The 20,500-nt window shown below is 32.1% G+C and overlaps 1 protein-coding gene and 1 pseudogene across 1 annotated transcript; both read left to right on the top strand.

Annotated features, from left to right (window-relative positions):
* Positions 1–15,557: 15,557 nt before the first annotated feature.
* LOC132624735 (putative receptor-like protein kinase At5g39000) lies at positions 15,558–16,277 on the top strand (the record flags this gene model as incomplete). Its single annotated transcript, XM_060339466.1, has 1 exon — positions 15,558–16,277. A coding segment is annotated over one exon (720 nt), but the record flags the coding sequence as incomplete, so codon positions are not given.
* A 40-nt stretch (positions 16,278–16,317) lies between these two features.
* Positions 16,318–18,742, top strand: LOC132622494 (receptor-like protein kinase FERONIA; annotated as a pseudogene).
* Positions 18,743–20,500: the final 1,758 nt, after the last annotated feature.

Here is a 20,500-nt window from a genome sequence, read left to right as displayed (position 1 = left end):
ATTGGAGATTTCTTCTTCAAGGTTTTGCTCTTCTTCAATTTGAACCACTTCTTCACTTTCACAACTTTCGTTGTAGTCACAAGAATTTTCGGGCTCATCTTTTAAATTTGAAATCTCTTCTTCAACCATTTCATTTTGAGGAGTCAACACTTCCATGACAATTGAGGAATTTGCATTCTCTAATGAATCATTCATTCTTTTCATAGCTTCTCCATTTTCTAAAATGGATTGTTGGATGAGTTTTCGTTCTTCCTCCATCTTAGCTTCCCGATCTAAGTATGTTTGGAGCATTGCCATGATACCTTCAAATCCAGCACATTGTCCTTCACTTGCCATGTCATTGTCCCTGTCAAACTCAAAAGCACAACTAGCATTTTCGTTAGAACAACTTGGGGGAGGGGGAGTAAAATAATTCAGACAATCACCCCAATGTCTACCTTGACCACCACATATATTACAAATATTCCCATCATAAAATTGAGACGGTGCACACATCTCTCTCCCGGGAGCATTTTCACAATCTTGCCAAAAGTGAGGTCCTCCACAATATGGACATGGGTCATCAAAATATGGATTGCAACCATCAAACCCATTTTCATTCCAAGATGCCATAGAGACAAAAGTAAAAATAAAATAAAAACTAAACACAAAACACAAAAAAAGAAAAATCACAAACACATTTTCACAAATATTCACAAGTTTGGATCAAAGCAAGTAAGCTAAAATCCCAAACTAACCCAAATATGCCAAATTGTTTCCCGGCAACGGCGCCAAAATTGATAACGTCCAATCCACTCCTCAAAGAGAAAGTGTACACGGTCGTTGCAATATAATTTACCCAAGTATGAGTCGGGGTCGATTCCACAGAGAACAATATACTAGGCGATTTAAACAAGTAAGGAATTATCACCAACTAAGCTAAGCCAAACACTTTTTCAATATTTGATTTTTGGTTTAAAAAATAAGAAAGATAAAACTAACTGAAAAGGGGTAAAATCATCAATGGCCACGAGTATGGATACAAAGGAAATTACGCTCAAGTAACGATCCAATGCATTTCACGATTTTACAACTAAGAGCGGGTTTTTGTTAATAGATAATGGTTTCTAAAATCTCATTGACAGTCTTCCAACCAAATCAATGAATTTCACTCTAAGCTTTTCCAAGCCTCAGAGTGTTATATTAGGCACAATCAATTTAACCTCAAGTAACTATCCTATTCCTAACTCAAGTTATTAGATGGGTTTAATGACCCAAATTTTTCTTTAATTAATCTTGTTCTTTAATGTTTCTTAAGGGATTAGCTAACCCTAAGACTCGCCCATTTACTTTGATTGAGCTCGGAAGAGGAAATCTAGTTGAGAAAGATTAATTAACAAGAATTTGAGTCATTAAACCCATCTAATAACTTGAGCTAGGAATAGGATAGTTACTTGAGGTTAAATTAATTGCGCCTAATATCACACTCTAAGGCTTGGAAAAGCTTAGAGTGAAATTTATTGATTTGGTTGGAAGACTTTCAATGAGATTTTAGAAATCATTATCTATTAACATAAACCCGCTCTTAGTTGTAAAATCATGAAATGCATTCGATCGTTACTTGAGCGCAATTTCCTTTGTATCCATACTTGTGGCTATTGATCACTTTACCCGCTTTCTAGTTAGTTTTATCTTTGTTAGTTTTTAAACCAAAAATCAAATATTGAAAAAGTGTTTGGCTTAGCTTAGTTGGTGATAATTCCTTACTTGTTTAAATCGCCTAGTATATTGTTCCCTGTGGGATCGATCCCGACTCATAGTTGGGTAAATTATATTCGATGACCGTGTACACTTTCTCTTTGAGGAGTGGATTTGGACGTTATTAGAGTAAACTTGAGATTGAATTACTTATCAAATTAATTAAACTTCTTTAACTATACAAAGATAAATAAATACCATAAATAGACTAAATATACATTAATAAGTCGTAAATAGTTTAAGTTAGTAATTTTAAAAATGTATGTAATTAACAATTCTTTATTTTTAAATGATTTGTAATTTTCAAAACATCAAACGCATTTTGTACTTTAGGAAATAACATGTGATTAATTTACATAAACAAAATTAATACTTAAATTATATAAAATATATACATAATATATTAAGGTATTTTGTCAAATGAAATGGTAAAATAGCACCAAAATAATACGAAAAAATATTTTTGACTTTTATAATAATAATAAATAGATATTTCTACTCTGTTTGACGAAGCTTAAGTGCCCGTCTGGCCATAAGAATTATTCATTTTTTTCTAGATTTTTTTCATTTTTTTTCTAGATTTTTTTCATTTTATTTGAAAATCATCATTTGGCCATGAAAATTTCAAATACAACTTGAAGGTACTGTAGAACCTTATTTTCACTTTTTTCACTTTCAGTACATTCAACCAACCAAATATTCTTTACAAAAGCTATAACAAACACAACTCCAACTTCAAAAATTTCAAATAAAGTAAACAAAAACATTTAGTTTGTATGGACAAACATCTACTTAATAAGTTAACTTAAATGTGCAGAGTCAAAATTGTATATCAATACATATATGCATAATTAATTTTATGTTCAATAAAATATTTTGAAAAATGCTTTACGTCATAGATTTTTATAGGTTTTAATATCTGCTTCATAACTCAAAAAAATAATTCTAATATTCAATACAACTTTTCAATTATTTTTTGTAAGTGATACACACACCCGAATTACTTTAATTGCATTATTAAACTTGTAACTAGTCTATTTTAAATATAAAAATTTGTGGGAGCTTATAATTAATATGTACAATTATCCTAACATTAAGCCTGCTCATGTGCACACATAATATCGATTATATACAAAATTATTTTCAAAGTGTTTCACTTGTCCAAATAAAATTTATGAGGTAAAAAGTGTTGAAATCATTCATAATACAAAAATCAAAGATAGGAATATAATTTTAATATTTAACGGGAAGTCGTTTAAGTGAAGAAGTCATAAGTATGAGAATTTTACATGAAAACAATGGAGGGAAATTAAAATAACAAAACTGACTTTCAATTATTTTACCTTCCCTCCAATATTTTCGTGTAAAATTATATCTCACCCATTCCCTCCTTGTAAACCGCTAACAACTGCCCACTAAGATAAATATGAAGTGTCCAACTCAAATGCAAATACACGCCCTCCCAAGAAAGAAGAACTCCATACGTGTATTTTGATACGCCCAAATTACACCTTTAATATCAGGAGTAAGCGGTCGTTGTCAAATATAGAACCCAACAAGGTTGGGGTCGAATCCCACAGAGAATACGATGAAGAAGAATACTTAATAAGTGTAACACCCGACTGTTAGTCTATATTTTCAGGGGAAGGGAAATATAATAAAAAATTGATTGTAGTTTGTTCATTAAAAACTGAGAATGGTTATAGAATGTAAACAATTGGTAAATGGGACTAAGGTTGTGGTTCCAATGGAGAGTAATGCGTTTGGGTGTCAATTCAACTTAATTTATATACCTAGGTGCATTAAGCCAAGGGTCACGCGATTCTTGCCAAAAGTTTTCCAACCAAATCAACAAATTTCATCCTAAGCTTTTCCAAGCCCTAGGATGTTTTATAAGAGAGCACCCAAGTAGCCTCAACTAGCTTTCCTATTCCTAGCTCAAGCTATTAGATGGATTTAATGACCCACATTGTTGCTATTAACTCAACCTCTACTTTCTTTTCCAAGCAAAGTAATGGTATTAAGGCACAAGTAATGTTGTACACCATCACAAGACATTGATGCTTGAAGAGTTAATAGAAAACACCGTTAGCATACAAACATAGTATGAATATGAAACCCAATCACATAACTAACATATTGGATACCACAACCTTAGCTGAAAGATTAGCTACTAATATTCATTAAAAGTAAAGCAATCAAGTAAAATGTATTCATAAATCTTACAAAAGTGTTGGATGAAGAAGATGACAAAGCTAAAAGAAATCTCTTAAATGCTTCAACAACCAACAGTAAATGACTCCACAAGAGTTTATGCCAAAAACTGCAGGATACTCCAATCCAAAACCCTAGAAAATCTATTTATAGCATGTCCAAAACGGGAACAATTTCCAGACAAAAATGCCCCTGTGCATCAGGTGCGTCTCGCACTTGGTGTCGCAAGTGCAACATGCGAGTCGCATGTTGCACCAAATTATCGCATGTGTGACATCTTCAGTCGGCTGTTGAGCAGCATGTGCGACACCATATGCGATTCGCATGTTGCACATGCGACTCGCATGTGGTGTCGCATGTGGTTTCTTCTTTAGCCTCTTTCTGTCAGCAGATGCTGCATCACATGCGATTCGCATGTAGCACATGCGACTCGCATGTGATGCCTTTGTTCAGTTCAGGTGGCTTTTTGCTTCATTTTCCTTCATTTTGCTTCAAGTTACTTCCGGCACATGTTATTCTACAAATTGTCACAAAAACACGAGAAACGACATCAAAAGTACTTGGGGATGTGCAAAAGACTAAGTAGTTGGTGTCGAATATCGCATAATTTCACGACTCATCATATTTTCTGCTCTTTGATTTTTTTTTCTATCAATTTATTTCTATTTCTACAACTGATGGTCATGCATTTGACCAAAAAAAAAAAAAAAAAAAATCCTCTCTCTCGTCACTTTATTAGTCTTTTTGTAGGAGGTGCATATTTGTTCGGGTACAATGAGCAAATTTTCCACAGGGTTTGCCAATTGTTCTTTTAATAAGGAGGTATGTTTTTAATAATGTAGCGTCGATCTTGACAACTGAATTGTTACCGATTCGTATAGATGTTATTACTTCTTTCTCGTTCTATTATTTGCTTCACTAATTAATGTTAGTTTTATGATTAAAGTTTGAAGATATATTTTGCTTAACTCCTGATAACAAAAAGTATATACTAAAGTTATTAGTATATTTTTCTTTTTCACACAGGTACATGAAGGTGCAAAAAGTATTTCAAGAGTGAATTTTATAGATTTAGAAGGTTGCATTAGCACATGAGGAAACATCATACCTTGTCTTTTTCAATTTACCATTATTCATTATTCATGTATTTCAATTAGACTTTTTATGATTGAGTGATTTCACTTTATTTACTCAATGTTGGACCCATATGTTATCTCATAATAATTATAGATGTAACTAGTAGTTGATTTTGTATGAATTTTTGTGACGTCTTTTATTAACAGATTTAAATACTCAGCATTAAATATATACAATTTGTTATAAAATAATTTTATCCTGGAAGATTTATACATTTTAAGACAATCGCGTTTGGTCACAAAAATATCTATTTACGGAAAGTAATTCATTAGTCTCAAATTGATTAAATTCAGTAAAAGAAGTAATTTATCCCAAAATGGCTTCATATTAATAAAATAATTATATTTTTAACTACAAATTAACGTAATATTTGATGACAATTGAAATTGTCACTAATTAAGATAACGTATAGTGGCGAACTAGTCTTGTCAAAAAAAAAAAAATCCTACGAAATTGTTGCCTTTCCTAGACAAACCAATCTGTCACTATTTTAATTATTTAGAGACGAAAATTTCCTTTCGTACATAAAACATATACCTTTTAGTGGCGTAATCACATTCTTTTAACTACAAATTATGCACAGCTTTAAAGACTATCTGTATCGTCACTATTAAAATTATATTTAGTGACAAATTAGATTTGTTAGTAATAACCACCTTTTTAGCGACGTTACAATGTTTTTAGCTACAATTTTTACGCTATTCATGACAAATAGGTTCATCATAAATACTACACATTTGGGGATGAGATTTTAGTTTGTAGTTAATATTTATTCAGCGACGAAACACTAAGTTGTCTTTGTATACTTTTAGCGACCCACTTTTAGGGACGAAAGGTTGACGAATATTTTTTTGTCATGAAAGATTTTTTGTGACGAAATATGACTTTTAAGTGACAAAATAATTCATCACAAATAATAAAATTTGTTGTAGTGCCTCTTAGCGCAAAACTGCTATAACGAAAAAGATTGTGCGAGTATGATGTGATAAAATTAGACAATGAGCTTACAAAAGAATTCTTGGTTCATAGAAGTTTTACACTTCACCATTTGTCCTGTAAGTATAATCTTGTTTTATCTAGGTCTAGTTCACAGTCTACACGACACCAGATTTGATGCATTGTACTCATATGTGGAAACCTAGAAAAATATTCGTTCTCCTTCATTTCCTTTTGAGATATGTGAAAACCCATCAAAACTTCTTTTCCTATTATATTTCATAATAAATTCTTTTTGAGATATATGGGGGATTACTGTGAATATGGTATCTCAAAAAGAATGTCTAAGTTCATTCCATTAAGATGATACTAATGGGGGTCATTGATATGCTAATCATTTAATCTTCCAACGGTTGTCTCCATTTTGTAACAGACTCTTGTCAGTCATTTCGTTGACATTTACTTCTTTTTATGATCATTAAACTTTGCTCTTTATTAGCCTATTTATGGTCATTATTTTATTCTTATAAACGTTGGGCATCTCAGATTTTTTGTGTAGATGACTTGTGTTGCCTATATATATTCTAGTCCTTTTCCTTGCGAGAAATACAAAAAGATAAATTCTTTTCACATATTATAGTGTGCTGGATTTTATTTCTTATAAAATCTTTGTTAGATTCTTGCTTCTAATTTGTACCAGAAGGGCTTGTTGAATCCTGGGAATACACCCATATCAAGTGAATTGTCCTTAAGGATAGTGTCTTAATTGACATGCCTCAAACTTTCAAGAATTTTCTGCAAGGTTCGTGATCAAGTATTTTCTGACAAGGTTCGTGATTAAGTATTAATAGTTTCCCACAAGTTTTCGAGATCAAGTATTTTCCGTAAAATTTCCAACACCTTGGGGCCTTCAGGAATATATATATTACTTGTGCCCCTTATTGCTACTATAATGTTGGCAACTTACATAGCTCTGCCCTGAAGCCCAGTGGCGGACCTAGTAAGAGCCCAGGGGTTCATCCGAACCCCCTTCGGCAAAAAATTAAACTGTATATACAAGATGAAAATTATTTTTTATGTATATATAGTAGACGTTGAACCCCCTTAGCTTCTTCATTTATGACTTCTTTATATTTTTGAACCCCCTTGACATAAATCCTGGCTTCGCCACTGCTGAAGCCATAAATGATTTGAGTAATATCGAAAGAAAGACCCTATCCTAGCAGTGGTAGCTAGAACGCAAGTTAATTACTTAAATAGTCATTCAAGTTATTAAAGCAGCTCAATAAAAACCTTAGCATCTCCTTGTTTTCTTTCTTCTACAAGTATTTTTTTGTGTACAAGAACTTCTATCTTTCTTCAGCAAGCATCAATTGTCATCTCTTTCTTTCGAAGTTTCTTTTTATTCGTGTTGAAGGTGAGAGTTGTTTCCATTCTTCTGTTTTTGTTCCATTCGTCCTTCTATATATACTAGTCTCTACAAACGTGACTCGCACGTTATTTCCTGTCAATCATAACAAATGCTAAGTAATATTGAGGAATCTTAATAGCTCAGTTGGTTGACTACCTGAACTTTCACCTTGTTGGTGAGGATTCGATTCCCCACCTTTACCCCACTCGTACAAAAATATTATTTTATCGTAAACACATAATACTTCCCGTTAAAATATTTCTTTTTGATATATATCCTTGATGTTTTTATCTATGTGAAAAATTATGTTAGCACTAAAATAATCCAACATTAGGAATTGAGCTAGTGACCAGATATTGTATTTATTTTCATTTATACTGAAAGTCATTGTTATATTATCAAATATGAAATTTCTTTTATCAAGTCAAATAACTATCTTTCGCTGGTAGGTGATGCGTTGCTTTTCCATCGAAAAAACTTGTTCAAAATTGGAACATGCCGCTTATGACGGACTGTCTATCCTCTGCAACCATTTGATCAACTTATTTGGATTAGAAATTTGTCATTATTACATATAATTAATCTCCCACTGCATGCATGAACTTAGAAAATGAAACACACTACAATCATATTTTTCCTACGATAGTTATTCTTGTTTTTTCTCGTCCTCCTATTTTATTTAAGCATATCCATATTAATTTCCAGAATAATATTATAACCTGTGGTCATTCAACTTTGAATGTACACAAAATCACTTTTTAAATTTTATTACATAAATATCACCTGCACAAAAAGTATTTGTCTATTTTTGGTTAAATAATAATCATCCTACTTAGTTAAGCTATCACGTCAAAGTTACTTTTCTATTTTTGTTATCTAAAATTCATCCAACTTAATTAAAGTATATCATACAAACAACAATATAATCCCTAAATAATGCTATTTGAAATATTTGTAAATAATATAGGTCTCTTAAACTTTGGATATTACATTCTAATTAGGACTCTCAAAATAAGTGACTTAATTTTTGGCTAACGAATTCTTATAGTACCTGGATCTACGATTAAGTAATTCATTTGTTCGACGTCCAATGTTTTAAATTTGTTAAAAAAATCTTCTTACTTACGGTTAGAGCATGTAAAAGTTTCTAGAGTGATTAGACTTTGATTTGGAATCAACATAATTGAGATTAGAATAGGAATCTGATGCAAACTCATCCTACAAATTGGCAAAGTTTTTAATGCTACTATTTTATCCAACATGAAGTTTTGTTTTTGAAAATACTTAACTTATAAAGGTAAAAAAGTCGTTCAATATTTGAAGGATATTTTGGTCAACCAACATTTGTATTCATGCTTTTAATATAATATAGACTAGTCTCTATAAACGTACAGTTGTACGTTATTCTCAATCATAGTAAAAAGTATTACTCCAGATAATATTATTTGTAATCATTTAAATTTATTATTGACATCTCCTTAAAAATTAAGCAAAACTAATTACAGTTTCCAACAAAAGAAGCTTCCAAAAATTTTCAAAGTCAAAATAAATTGTGTACATTATTCAAGAAATTTAAGTTGATCATTAGAGGACCTCACAATCGAGGTTGGCTAGGGATATTTACATCTTGCGGAAAATTTGAATTGCATAAGGAATGTATGACTTAAACATGAAAAAGAAAATAAAAAGAAGCGTCCTAGCAAAAAAAATACCTGTATAATATGCAAATAGAAGATGGTAAGCCGACAACTTAATTATCTTTCAAACCCAAACTACTTATCGATAAGAAAAAAAAAGTATAATAAATATAAATTTAAAGACAGAAATTCTATTTTTGTTACGTACAAGTCATCCAACTTAAAGTTCATCACACAAAATTAGTTTTCTATTTTTTATAACATAAAAGTCATCTGGTCCAACTTTAGCCAAGTTAACTAAGATGTATATCTTACTTGGATTTTTATATTTTGTATAGAAAATATGACATGACTCTCCAAAATAGAAAGTAATTTTTTATGTAATAAACTCAAAGTTAAATAATCACCGGTGAGATTTACTCGTCTATCTTCTATGACTGAAGTGCCTATAAATTGTATTATTTTTATATTCAACACGATACTTGAATGAAAAAGGCAAATAAAAAAATTCATTTATATATATATTAATGGCGACAACTCAACTATTTTATCTAATATGAATGTAGCCTATTTTAATAATATTCTATTGTAAGTTAATTACGAATTTAAAGTCCTGGATATTGGATAAAATCTTCAAGACTATACTAAAATTATTAAAATTCAAAGAAATAATTGTTTTGGTTCAAATCAGTTACAATAGGTTGAGTTCTCTTTCATTTTATTATAACCACGTCTTCATACTCGACAGAAAAGTAATCATTTTTCCTCATCATCCTGTTGGTGTATTCTTTAATTTTTAACCTCCTATCTTGACAAATATAATCGATTTGACATTAAGGTTAAAAAAAAAAAAAGAGTAAGTAGGAATCCTTCTCCCTGTCTAACTCAAATTTTAAAAAAGAAAAGGAAGTATGGGTGTACGTTAGTTTTAAGATTTTAGGTTCAAGTTGAACTCAGACTCCAAAATATTAGAAAAAGTTAATATTACAATTCTATCCAATATAAAATTATCTTTTTAGAAAAGATTTCAATTTGAAAGGGTATAAAAGTCGTTCAATATTTGAAGGATATTTTGGTTAACCAACATTTATATTCATACTTTTATAATAATATAGATAGATAGACTAGTTGCATTGAGGCCCGGGCTCACTCATGATATAAAAATAGTAATTTTAATTAAGAAAATATATCTTGTGTCACATTTTTCTATTGCATAATTAACTTAATCTAATGGTACATTAATCATTTCTTGTCGATAATTTTTTAAAATTATTAGTTTCTTAGTCACAAATTGAATATTTTTTTAAAGAAAAAATTATTTATGAGGAAGTTTGGAAGGAGATTTAATAGATACAAAGGAACGCAAAAATTCAATATTCTATGAAGTAACATGATTTAAAGTATGAAAATAATTACGATTCGGTGAGGATCATAAATTGAAAAATATTACTAGCATTTTTATGAATTTGTGTGCAGATAATTTTTTTTAGTATAAATGGAAATAATTATTTTGGTATTTATTAAGTTTTAGTTTCACTCATAATTTTATGTGACAAGGTTTTATGCTAGTTAAATGTGGCGATTTAAGCTTAATTTTAAACGAAATTAAGGGGAAAATAAATCCATAAAATGAACCTCAATAATTAATTTAATTCTTCATGTATATTTTTTGTGCTTACAAATATTCATTCTTATTTAACCAAATAAGAGATTTTTAAAAAAAAAAATTGTGTTGATTGATAATACTACCTTCATTTTCAACACTATATGACATCAATTAATAGCTTTTACTTTTAGTATTTGTAATACATCATAGATCGTTCAAACATGATGGATAAAATTGTTCACAAAATCTTCTTATATAGTTTTAAAAAATGAGTTAGGAAAAAAATCAATTACATGAGAATCGCACTGATTCAACACGAATACAATATGACATCATACAATCACTAAAATTCAAGATAGTTATAACTTCTTCAAAATGATAATTGAAATATATGTGTTTCTAATATTCCCTCCGTCTCAATTTATGTGACACCGTTTGACTTGGCACAAAGTTTAAAAAATAAAGGAAGACTTTTGAAATTGTGGTCTAAAACAAACGTTAGATACTTGTGTGTACTGTAAATCATTTCATTAAGGTAAAAGATAAATTTTAAAGTTAAGTTGTTTCTAATTATAAAAAGATAACTTTTTTTTAGGACAAACTAAAAAGAAAAGGGTACCACATAAATTGAGAGGGATGAAATAAAAGATAAGAAAAATCCACAAGGTTACACCAATTAAAAAGGCCTACGTGGATTGTCTTAAGAAAATGAATGAGGGAAAAAATGAGAATACAAAAGTTAAAAGTGACATCCACATGGAGGAGCTTTCATAGGATCAATTGGTATTGTGAGGACGATAAAATTTCTTGATTGTTGCTTATATAGTTTAGTAATACTATATATATATATATATATATATATATATATATATATATATATATATATTATTATTATTATTATTATTATTTTTCTTGTATAAAAGACAAGGTTCTTGTATGTTTCGCAATTAATTTAATTGGTTCTAGTTTATTGTTTAAGTTGTTGTCAGGATGTGCGTAAATTTTATTTGCCAAAAAGGAGAGGATAGTTTATGCATATTTTGATAAACTAGGATGATTTTCACGATGGAGATGAATTGTGAGCAATGGAACAAAATAGGTAGTATAAGCAGATCTTAAAGAGGAATTGGCTTAACTATTGAGCAATGACTAACCGTTGAGTGTCTCCAACGCAAAACTCAGAAATAATCATAGAAAACCAGAAATATAGTGTGCCAATAAGGAGCATCAAATGTCATGAGCAACGGTGCTTGTTTTGGCCTACTACCGTGTTATTAGTATCTTATCTTTTTTATGACAGAAACATAACCTCTTTATTACCCCTAAACAACCAAAAGTCTGAAATAGAACAGCAAATAATCTGATTATGTGTTGAACATAAACTAGTTTTTAAACCATAGACCAAATAAGCTAACTACTAATTAAATGCATCTAAGATATATTTGCTTTGAATCACCTAGTAACATCACCAGGCAAAAAAAAAAAAAAATCAAAGGTGGAAAAAGACTCGAGGAATCATGGTTACATTATTCTACAGCTACTACAATCCAAAAGTGCAACTTGAGTATAGATCAAATTAATTTTTGCCCCCCGAAATTGCAAGAAATTTGAGCCATATATACATCTTGTGTGATCCTGTAAGAATAGACCTCCACGATGATTAAATTAATTGAAAAGAAAGAAAACTAGAGACCAGAGAGTACCAAGTTTGGATTTTTCCATAGGATGTTAACAAGTGCAATTATTCTAAGAAGAGTTGTGACTAATGGCTTTTATGGACTTGAGAATATCTTTACTAATTGGTATAGTCTTTTCTTTTCTAGGTGCATAATTTCAACCAATCTTAACATCAAGCGTAACTGTTGTTTCGCAACAATGAAATGAAGGTTCTTGGAAGGACAAAAGGCAAAAGCAAACAAACAGAGACAAAGACTAAATAGAGCTCTTGCCTTCTGGTTCATTCATTAAGGATGTAGTTGCTATTGAAGTCTCGTCAAAAAGCGTAAGTTGTCAGAGAGAGATATCACACTTTAATTACTTAATTATATTTTCGACATGTCTCCTCACGTGTGGGTCTGATTCTTTTTTCATGGCTAAGCACGTGGAGATTCTTTTTGATAATGAGTGGTTAGTTCTGATACCATATTGAAGTGTGTGACCATCATTTAAAAATTTAAGCTGTTAAAGAGAACTCACTTTATTTACTTAATTACATTCTCAACAGTTGCTACATGTAATATTATTTATTTAGCTAAAAAGACAGACTGAGACAACTTCGAGGTTCAGGAAGAACTCCATATTACTTGATCAATCGCTTGAACTGTAGGAAAATCCTATTACTTGAATTAAAATCTGTATGTTCCTTTTAGGAACTTAAAGAAGTAGTTGAACAGCTCGCTAAGGATCTTATGTATTGAATGACGGTAAGAGAAATGATTCAAATCCTTTTTCTGGAAATGAAGATGATCAGAGAACGAATTAGTAATTCTGAACTTCTCATACTATGAGGAACTAGAAAGGGGTTAAGTAATAGCAGAGCCCAATGACGTATGCAAGACTTTTCATAAGCGGTGTCACTATATGAAAGAGTGACCAGCAGAATACATCATTGTAACATATTATAAAAGATAACTCAAATCATATCTTGATAAAACCCATTTAAGGTGAATCTGGGTTTATTGAACATGGCTTTGGACGCTTGGAAGATTCTTTGTGGTAATATGGCTCCATTGAAATTTAGGCTGATTATAAATATAAATATAAATATAAATATCAATTTAAATAAATTCGAAATAATTTCATTGTAACTAGAAAGTAGAAAGAAATAAAATTATTGTCATGAACAAATAAAAATAAGACTTCAAGCACTTAATAAAAAAATTATAGTGAAGAAAGTACTGACCTGATGCGGGAATCGGGTTGCCAATGAACATAAACGAGAAGAAACTTACAAATATATTTAAAAAGTGGGCAGGCAGCAATGTTATTATATTAGTTCTATTCTAATTGAAAAAGAAAAAAAAAAGGTTTTAAACTTCTAAATAACAGCCAATTTTTTTAGGATTTTAAATGGAATTGCTAGCTTAATAACCCACTGGAATAGCTGGCAGTTACTTTGAGAATTTTAAATGGAAGTGTTAAAAAAGATTTAGGCTGTGCGGGAACGAACCTGCGACGTCTCACGCAAAAGAGCAGGGCCTAACCACCAGGCCTGCAAGCAATCTGTCCATAATCGGTGTCCCTTTTAGTAAAGAAGTTTCGACGAAGCAGTGTCATCTGACACCTCTCGGGAAAAGGTAAATCTGCCTCTGAGCAGAGCCACTACCAGATATAATATACAGGTAAACTATATATGTACTAGAATTTAGTTATATAGTAGTGTACTACCTTTGTCGCAATTAACTTATGTGATACTTTTTCGCTTTTTTTTATTCTTACTTCTTAATTTTGAGCACACATTTGAACATAGAATCTTTTAATTTTCTGAAATAAAATTTACATATTTGAAAACTAAGTAAACATTAAGTTACAATAATTAATCATCTATATAAATATATAAAGCAGGGCATAGCCCCGCCTACGTGGCATGCCTAAAAATCCAGGAATGATATTTATCTTTTTCCTCAAATTTCTGAGGTTTTCCCCTATTTCCCCCCATTTATTAAGTAAAACAAAAAAAACAAAAAAAAAAAACGGCCAGCGATTAACAAAACGTTTTGGTTTTCCTCTGTTGATAGTCGTTTACCAAAACCCTTTCTTCTTTATGGCCACATTCCAAACGCTGCTATCTCTCCTCTCTCATCCCTGGGAAAAAGGAAAAATAATCTTCCCCCATTCATGTGTTCCATTCTTTGGGAGTTGCAATGATCTTTTTCTTTTGATCACTGAAAGCCCATCAAATCCGCTGTCAAAACTCCAGAACATGTGACAGAATGGGAAAACAGCATACCTGGCAGGCCTGAAGAGAATTTGTGCGCCTTGAAGAAGAATTTCGAAGTCAGCAGGGACTTTTTAACGCCGTGAATGAGAAATCAAAAATTTTCTGCAGAATTTGATATAAAGTGTTACGGCAGATTTCAAAATCGATTATCCTGAAAATACAGAAGGGCGTATGCAAAAGTAGAACAAAGTGGTTGAGAATGGAGAAGCAGCTTATACACCTACTACAAATCTACAATCCAAGAGTGCAACTTGAGTATAGGCCAAATTTATTTTTGGTCCCACACGTCATTAATACTGTAAGAATGGACCTTCCCACGAATCACTAAGGTTAAAAGAAAAGGAAGAAAACAACAGATTGGAGACCAAGTGAGAAAGGAAACAGTGGGTACAGTATTAAGATATTAATTACTTCCTTAAAACAAAACAAAATAAAATATAAGGTATAGTTTATATTTTTAGTTTAATAAAAGTATATTGATTTCTTCTTCTTAAATATTGTGCCATTACATATATTTGTTGAAAATATTTGTCAATTTTAATCTTGAATTTCTGAAGTGATAATTATTTTGTGCTAATTTTTTCTTTTAGCTAAAGTGACTTAATTCGGACGAAGAAAGTATACTACAATAAACATGAAGCGTGGTGAATAATGCCTTTTTATGGACTAGAAAATATCTTCGTTTTGTTCGATGATTGAAATAATTTATATCTTTGTGCATTTAATTAGTCCTATAATTCTGTTGATAATATTCCAAGTTCTGTGATTTGCGATTCAAATAGCTTCCTTAAGAATTGAAGCAAAAAACAAAAAAAAAACTACCAATGACTAACGAAGAAGTCTCGGTCAACGTCGGAATATGAACCACAGGATATGACTTGAGAGTCAACACTCAAGTCTTTGCAATTGTTCTTTATAATTGTTTGTTCATCTCCTTAAACAAACTCACCATTCTGTCATAACACCACCACGGGAACCATTGCTCTAATTTCCTTTCTCTTCTTACATCTCATAACGACCACCATATCTGCCACGTCACCATACAACGCCACAGTCTATTTCTTGCTCAACTGTGGTGCTCTATCAGCCACCACCGACGAAATTGATAACCGTCGATGGGACACTGATAACCACTACCCAAAATTCTTACCTCGGAATTCTTCAACCATCTCCACAACATCCAGACCTTCCGAACAAGACCCTTCGGTCAACAGAGTTCCTTATATAACTGGCGCCCGTATTATAAAATCTCCCTTCACCTACACTTTCCCTGTCTCACCAGGCACCAAATTCCTCCGTCTCTATTTCTACCCGGCCGATTACCCTGGTTACAACAAATCTAAATCTTTTTTCTCCGTCACAGCTAATCATTTAACTCTCTTGAGTAACTTCAGTGCTTTCCTCACAGTCTCCGATAGTAATAGTTCTAGTAAAGCACTTCAAAAAGAATATGTCATCAATGTTGATGAAACTCAGATTCTCAATATCACTTTTTCTCCTTCACCAAACTCTTATGCTTTTGTTAATGGGATTGAGATACTTTCCATGCCAACTGAACTTTACATCCATGGAGACGTCAAACTGGCGGGGCAGATATCTAATCCTAATTATTACATTGATAATAACACTGTTCTTGAGAAATTGTACAGGCTTACTTAACGTGGGAGGCCAATCGGTTGCTAGCACAGAGGATACAGGGATGTATCGTGTATGGGATTCAGATGACGAATTTGTTGTTGGATTAGACTTTCAAACTCCTCATTTAGATGTCAACATCACATACACTTCTGAAACCCCGGCTTATACTGCGCCAGCCATTGTTTACACATCCTCCAGGACCATGGCAAATAACAGCCAAAGCCTGGATTGGATATTCCCCCTAGATCCTGGGTTCTACTATCTTTTCAGGTTCCATTTCTGTGAGATACAGCTGGAAGTTACGAAAATTAATGTGCGGGCTTTCGACATATCCATTGGAAACCAACTGGCAGAGCGAGCAGCTGATGTAATACAGTGGAGTGGTGGCTGGAGAATCCCGGTTTTCAAAGACTACGTGGTTTATGTAAACCTAGATGGAAGACGAAAGAAGGAAAACGTTAAGCTTGATTTGCGTCCTAACAAGGATGTGAATGATGTGTATGATAATGCTATCTTAAATGGCTTAGAAATTTTCAGGTTGAACGACTCAAATGGAAATCTATTCGTGCCAAATCCTGAACTGCCCTTAGCAGTCCGAGTAATTCACCCCCAAACAACAAAAAGAAAAAATCATGGCACATCCTTGTTGTCATTGCAGGTGTGATTAGCGGAACTTTTGTATTCTCAATTCTGGGTTTCTTAATTTCCCAGAGACGACATAGGGGAAAAGATTCTGGTACAAGTGTTCCCAAGTCTTTAGAGTCCACTCAAAACACAGGCGGCTCAGGCTTATCATCACAACCATCCGATCTGTGCCGACGCTTCTTATTAAAAGAGATTAAAACCGCAACAGGCAATTTTGATGAAACTTTTGTGATTGGATATGGAGGTTTTGGTAATGTTTATAAAGGGTACCTGGACAATGGTACAACCATAGTTGCAGTCAAGAGATCAAATCCTTCATCAAAGCAAGGGGTTCGCGAATTCCAAACAGAGATTGAGATGTTATCATCAAAGCTTAGGCATCTACATTTGGTGTCCTTAATTGGCTATTGTGATGACAATAATGAGATGATCTTGGTTTATGATTACATGGCTCATGGAACCCTCCGTGATCACTTGTACAATACTGATAATGCTCCTCTTCCATGGAAGAAACGCCCAGACATTTCCATTGGTGCAGCTAAAGGATTGTATTACCTCCATTCTGGTAAGTAGTCAATAAATTAATAAACATGTCATGATCTAAATTGCTCAATGTTTGTTTGGTAAAATAGTATTAGGTCAGAATAGGTCAAATTACGGTAAATGCCAAGTTGCACAGCATGATCTAGCCTCCCAGATTGGGTTTTGTTTGTTCGAGTTGCTTTTTGACCTGTTGTGTTATACTATTTGACATATTCTGATCTAATAGCTTGATGAGTCATTTCAGGTATAATGCGTTGGGTCAAACTAATAAGCAATTTACAATTCAATCCGTTTAAATTTGAGTGAATTACTGCCTAATTAGTTGATTTTACTATTATAGGTATCCAACACACGGTCATCCACCGAGATGTCAAGTCAACTAACATCCTATTGGACGATAAATGGGTTGCCAAGGTGTCAGATTTTGGATTATCCAAAGTAGGTTCACTTGGTGGGACAGATATTGCCCATGTTAGCACTGCAGTCAAAGGAAGTTTTGGGTACGTAGACCCTGAATACTATAAGCGTCAACAATTAACAGTAAAATCAGATGTTTATTCCTTTGGGGTGGTTCTATTTGAAGTGTTGTGCGCTAGGCCAACAATAATTCCTAACTTGCCAATTGGACAAGTAAATTTGGCAGAGTGGGCTTGCAGGTGCTATAGAAAAAGAAATCTTAAGCAAATCATTGATCCTAATTTGGAAGGAGAAATAGCCCCGGAATGTTTAAGCAAGTTTGCAGAATTGGCATATCGTTGCTTGAGGGACCAAGGGGTCCAAAGGCCATCAATGGGTGATGTTGTAAGAACTTTAGAATTTGCATTACAGCTTCAAGAGGGTGCAGATAATAGAGGTCGTGAAGTGGAAGGGCACATATACCCGCCTAGCCCTTCTTTTCCCTCGATTATTAATGGCCATGCTAATATATCGACCAATGAAGATGAGATTTTCTCAGGTTCAGGTGAAGTTGAAAGAAAGCTGACGAGCAATGGTATATCCATATCAACCAGTAAGAGTGCGAAATTGAAGAATGTCACCCTTTTCTCTGAGCTAATTAATCCATTGGGGCGATGAAATTGTTATGATCGATACAATAAAGTTACATATATGAAGTTTTTTCAGCTTTAGGTGATCAAATTGGGGTCCAACTCGAAAAGTAACGGTACATCCATGACAATTGTAGCAACAAATTGAAGAGTGTAACCATTTTCTATAAGATCATGAATCTATTGGATGGATTAGATTGTTACAGTTGTTCAATAACATACATATTGTTAGCTCTTTTTTTTTTGGCGATATACCTTATCCATCATAATTTTACACGTATTATCAGTTGCACTCCTGATCTATCCTTAGTATTAGTTACTCCCTTGAATTTGGCTATTTGATAGTTGTTACACCTAATTGGACGATCTCATCTCAGGTAGTAGCATACATGCACCTGTCAGGTGGACTTTTTTGTCCATGTGACATTTTTAAAAATGAAGAATTTTATTTACGTTTTTGAATTCATTATTCTTTTAATCATTTTGGGGTCAAATTTGTATAAGAAAACTTCTAGGAACCTATTATTAAGGCTAACTTTTTTTCATTTAAAATGATGAAGTTTCACTTAATTTTATTTACAAACTGACCTGAACGAAGTGCACAATTGAAACAAATAGTCATTATATCAACAAACAAAAAAAGATTGAAAAAGAAATACATAGTTGAACTTTATTATTTTGGCTAAAAAAAATTATTTGGCTAAACTAATTAAGTTCTAAGCAATTTCTTTTTCTTACAGATTTTTCCCAAAAAAAGAAAAAATATAAAGTTGAGATAAACAGCCATTACAATTAAGAAGAAATAAACAAGTATACAATTGTAACTCCATTATTTTGGTTATACCTTTTTTATTTGGCAAAAAATGCTGAAGCTCTAGCATTTTTTGTTGTTGATTTGACTCGAAAATAAAATATTCAATTGAAATAAATAGTCATTGCATTTAAAGAACAAATAACAAGTAATACATAGTTCATACTATATTATTCTAGATAAAGCTTCTTTTATTCAGCTAAAATGATGGAGTTTCAGGTTTTCAGCGAAGCTTTTAAAAAATACACACTTGGTTCAAATAGCCATTGCATTTTTTTTTAAATACAAAATTGGGTAAAGTATTGCATTGTATATTAAGATGAAGCAAGAAGAAGAGATACACAATTATAATAAACAAATCAATATATATAACTATGTGGCAATTAATGATTGAAAAATACCTTACATGGAAGCCGATCTTCACTCTCACGCGCCTAAAGGAGAGTGTATTCACACTCTGTCACGTCGGGATCCAGGAGGTAACAAGTAACGACTTACGATTAGCCAAGTTCAATGGATAACTAGGACTTTTTAGGAATGCAACTAATAGTCTGTGTCAAGTTTAGTTTTTTTTTAAGGTATTCTGCCTTTTTCCCTCTTTGTTAAGTTAATTTTCTTATAACATTCATTGTTTCACTAAACTTTTTCTTGGTTAGAATAAAGTTCCATAGCATAAACGACTAATTAAGTAATGTCGAGTTAGTAAAGTAATTAGGTGGTTATGGGAATTTACTTCTCAAGTATTTAACACCATAGCCTACTCCCACACAAGAAGACTTTTAAGCAAGAGCAAAACAAATCACATAAATGAAAAAAGAACTTGATGGCAGTCTTGCCAAAATAAATAAATTTAAATAAAGATATAGAATTAATAACGAGTAATTATTTTTCTCCTACCTGAAATTTGTGATTCTTATTTAATTAATTGTTACTGTAGACACATTTGACTTGTAGGATCTTCAACTTTTTCATAATTTACCAAGAGAAAAAGTTAATGTCGACAAAAGAACATATATCACATTGTATTAGAGGAATCTTGATAATCAGATAAACATGCAAAAGTAGTTCAAACAATTTTCGAACTTTGCTTCGTAAGTGTTGAAAAGTCAGGTCAAAACAACAAAGTAGCATCATCTAAAGGTCGAAAAAAATAACCCAAAACCTTTCATTTAAAAGTCGTATAATAATATTATGTCTAT

This window comes from Lycium barbarum, chromosome 12, assembly GCF_019175385.1.
Source record: "Lycium barbarum isolate Lr01 chromosome 12, ASM1917538v2, whole genome shotgun sequence".
In the NCBI taxonomy this organism is placed as follows: domain Eukaryota; kingdom Viridiplantae; phylum Streptophyta; class Magnoliopsida; order Solanales; family Solanaceae; genus Lycium; species Lycium barbarum.
The sequence above is the reverse complement of the archived record's forward strand: the minus strand, read 5'-3'. Positions and strand labels throughout refer to the sequence as shown.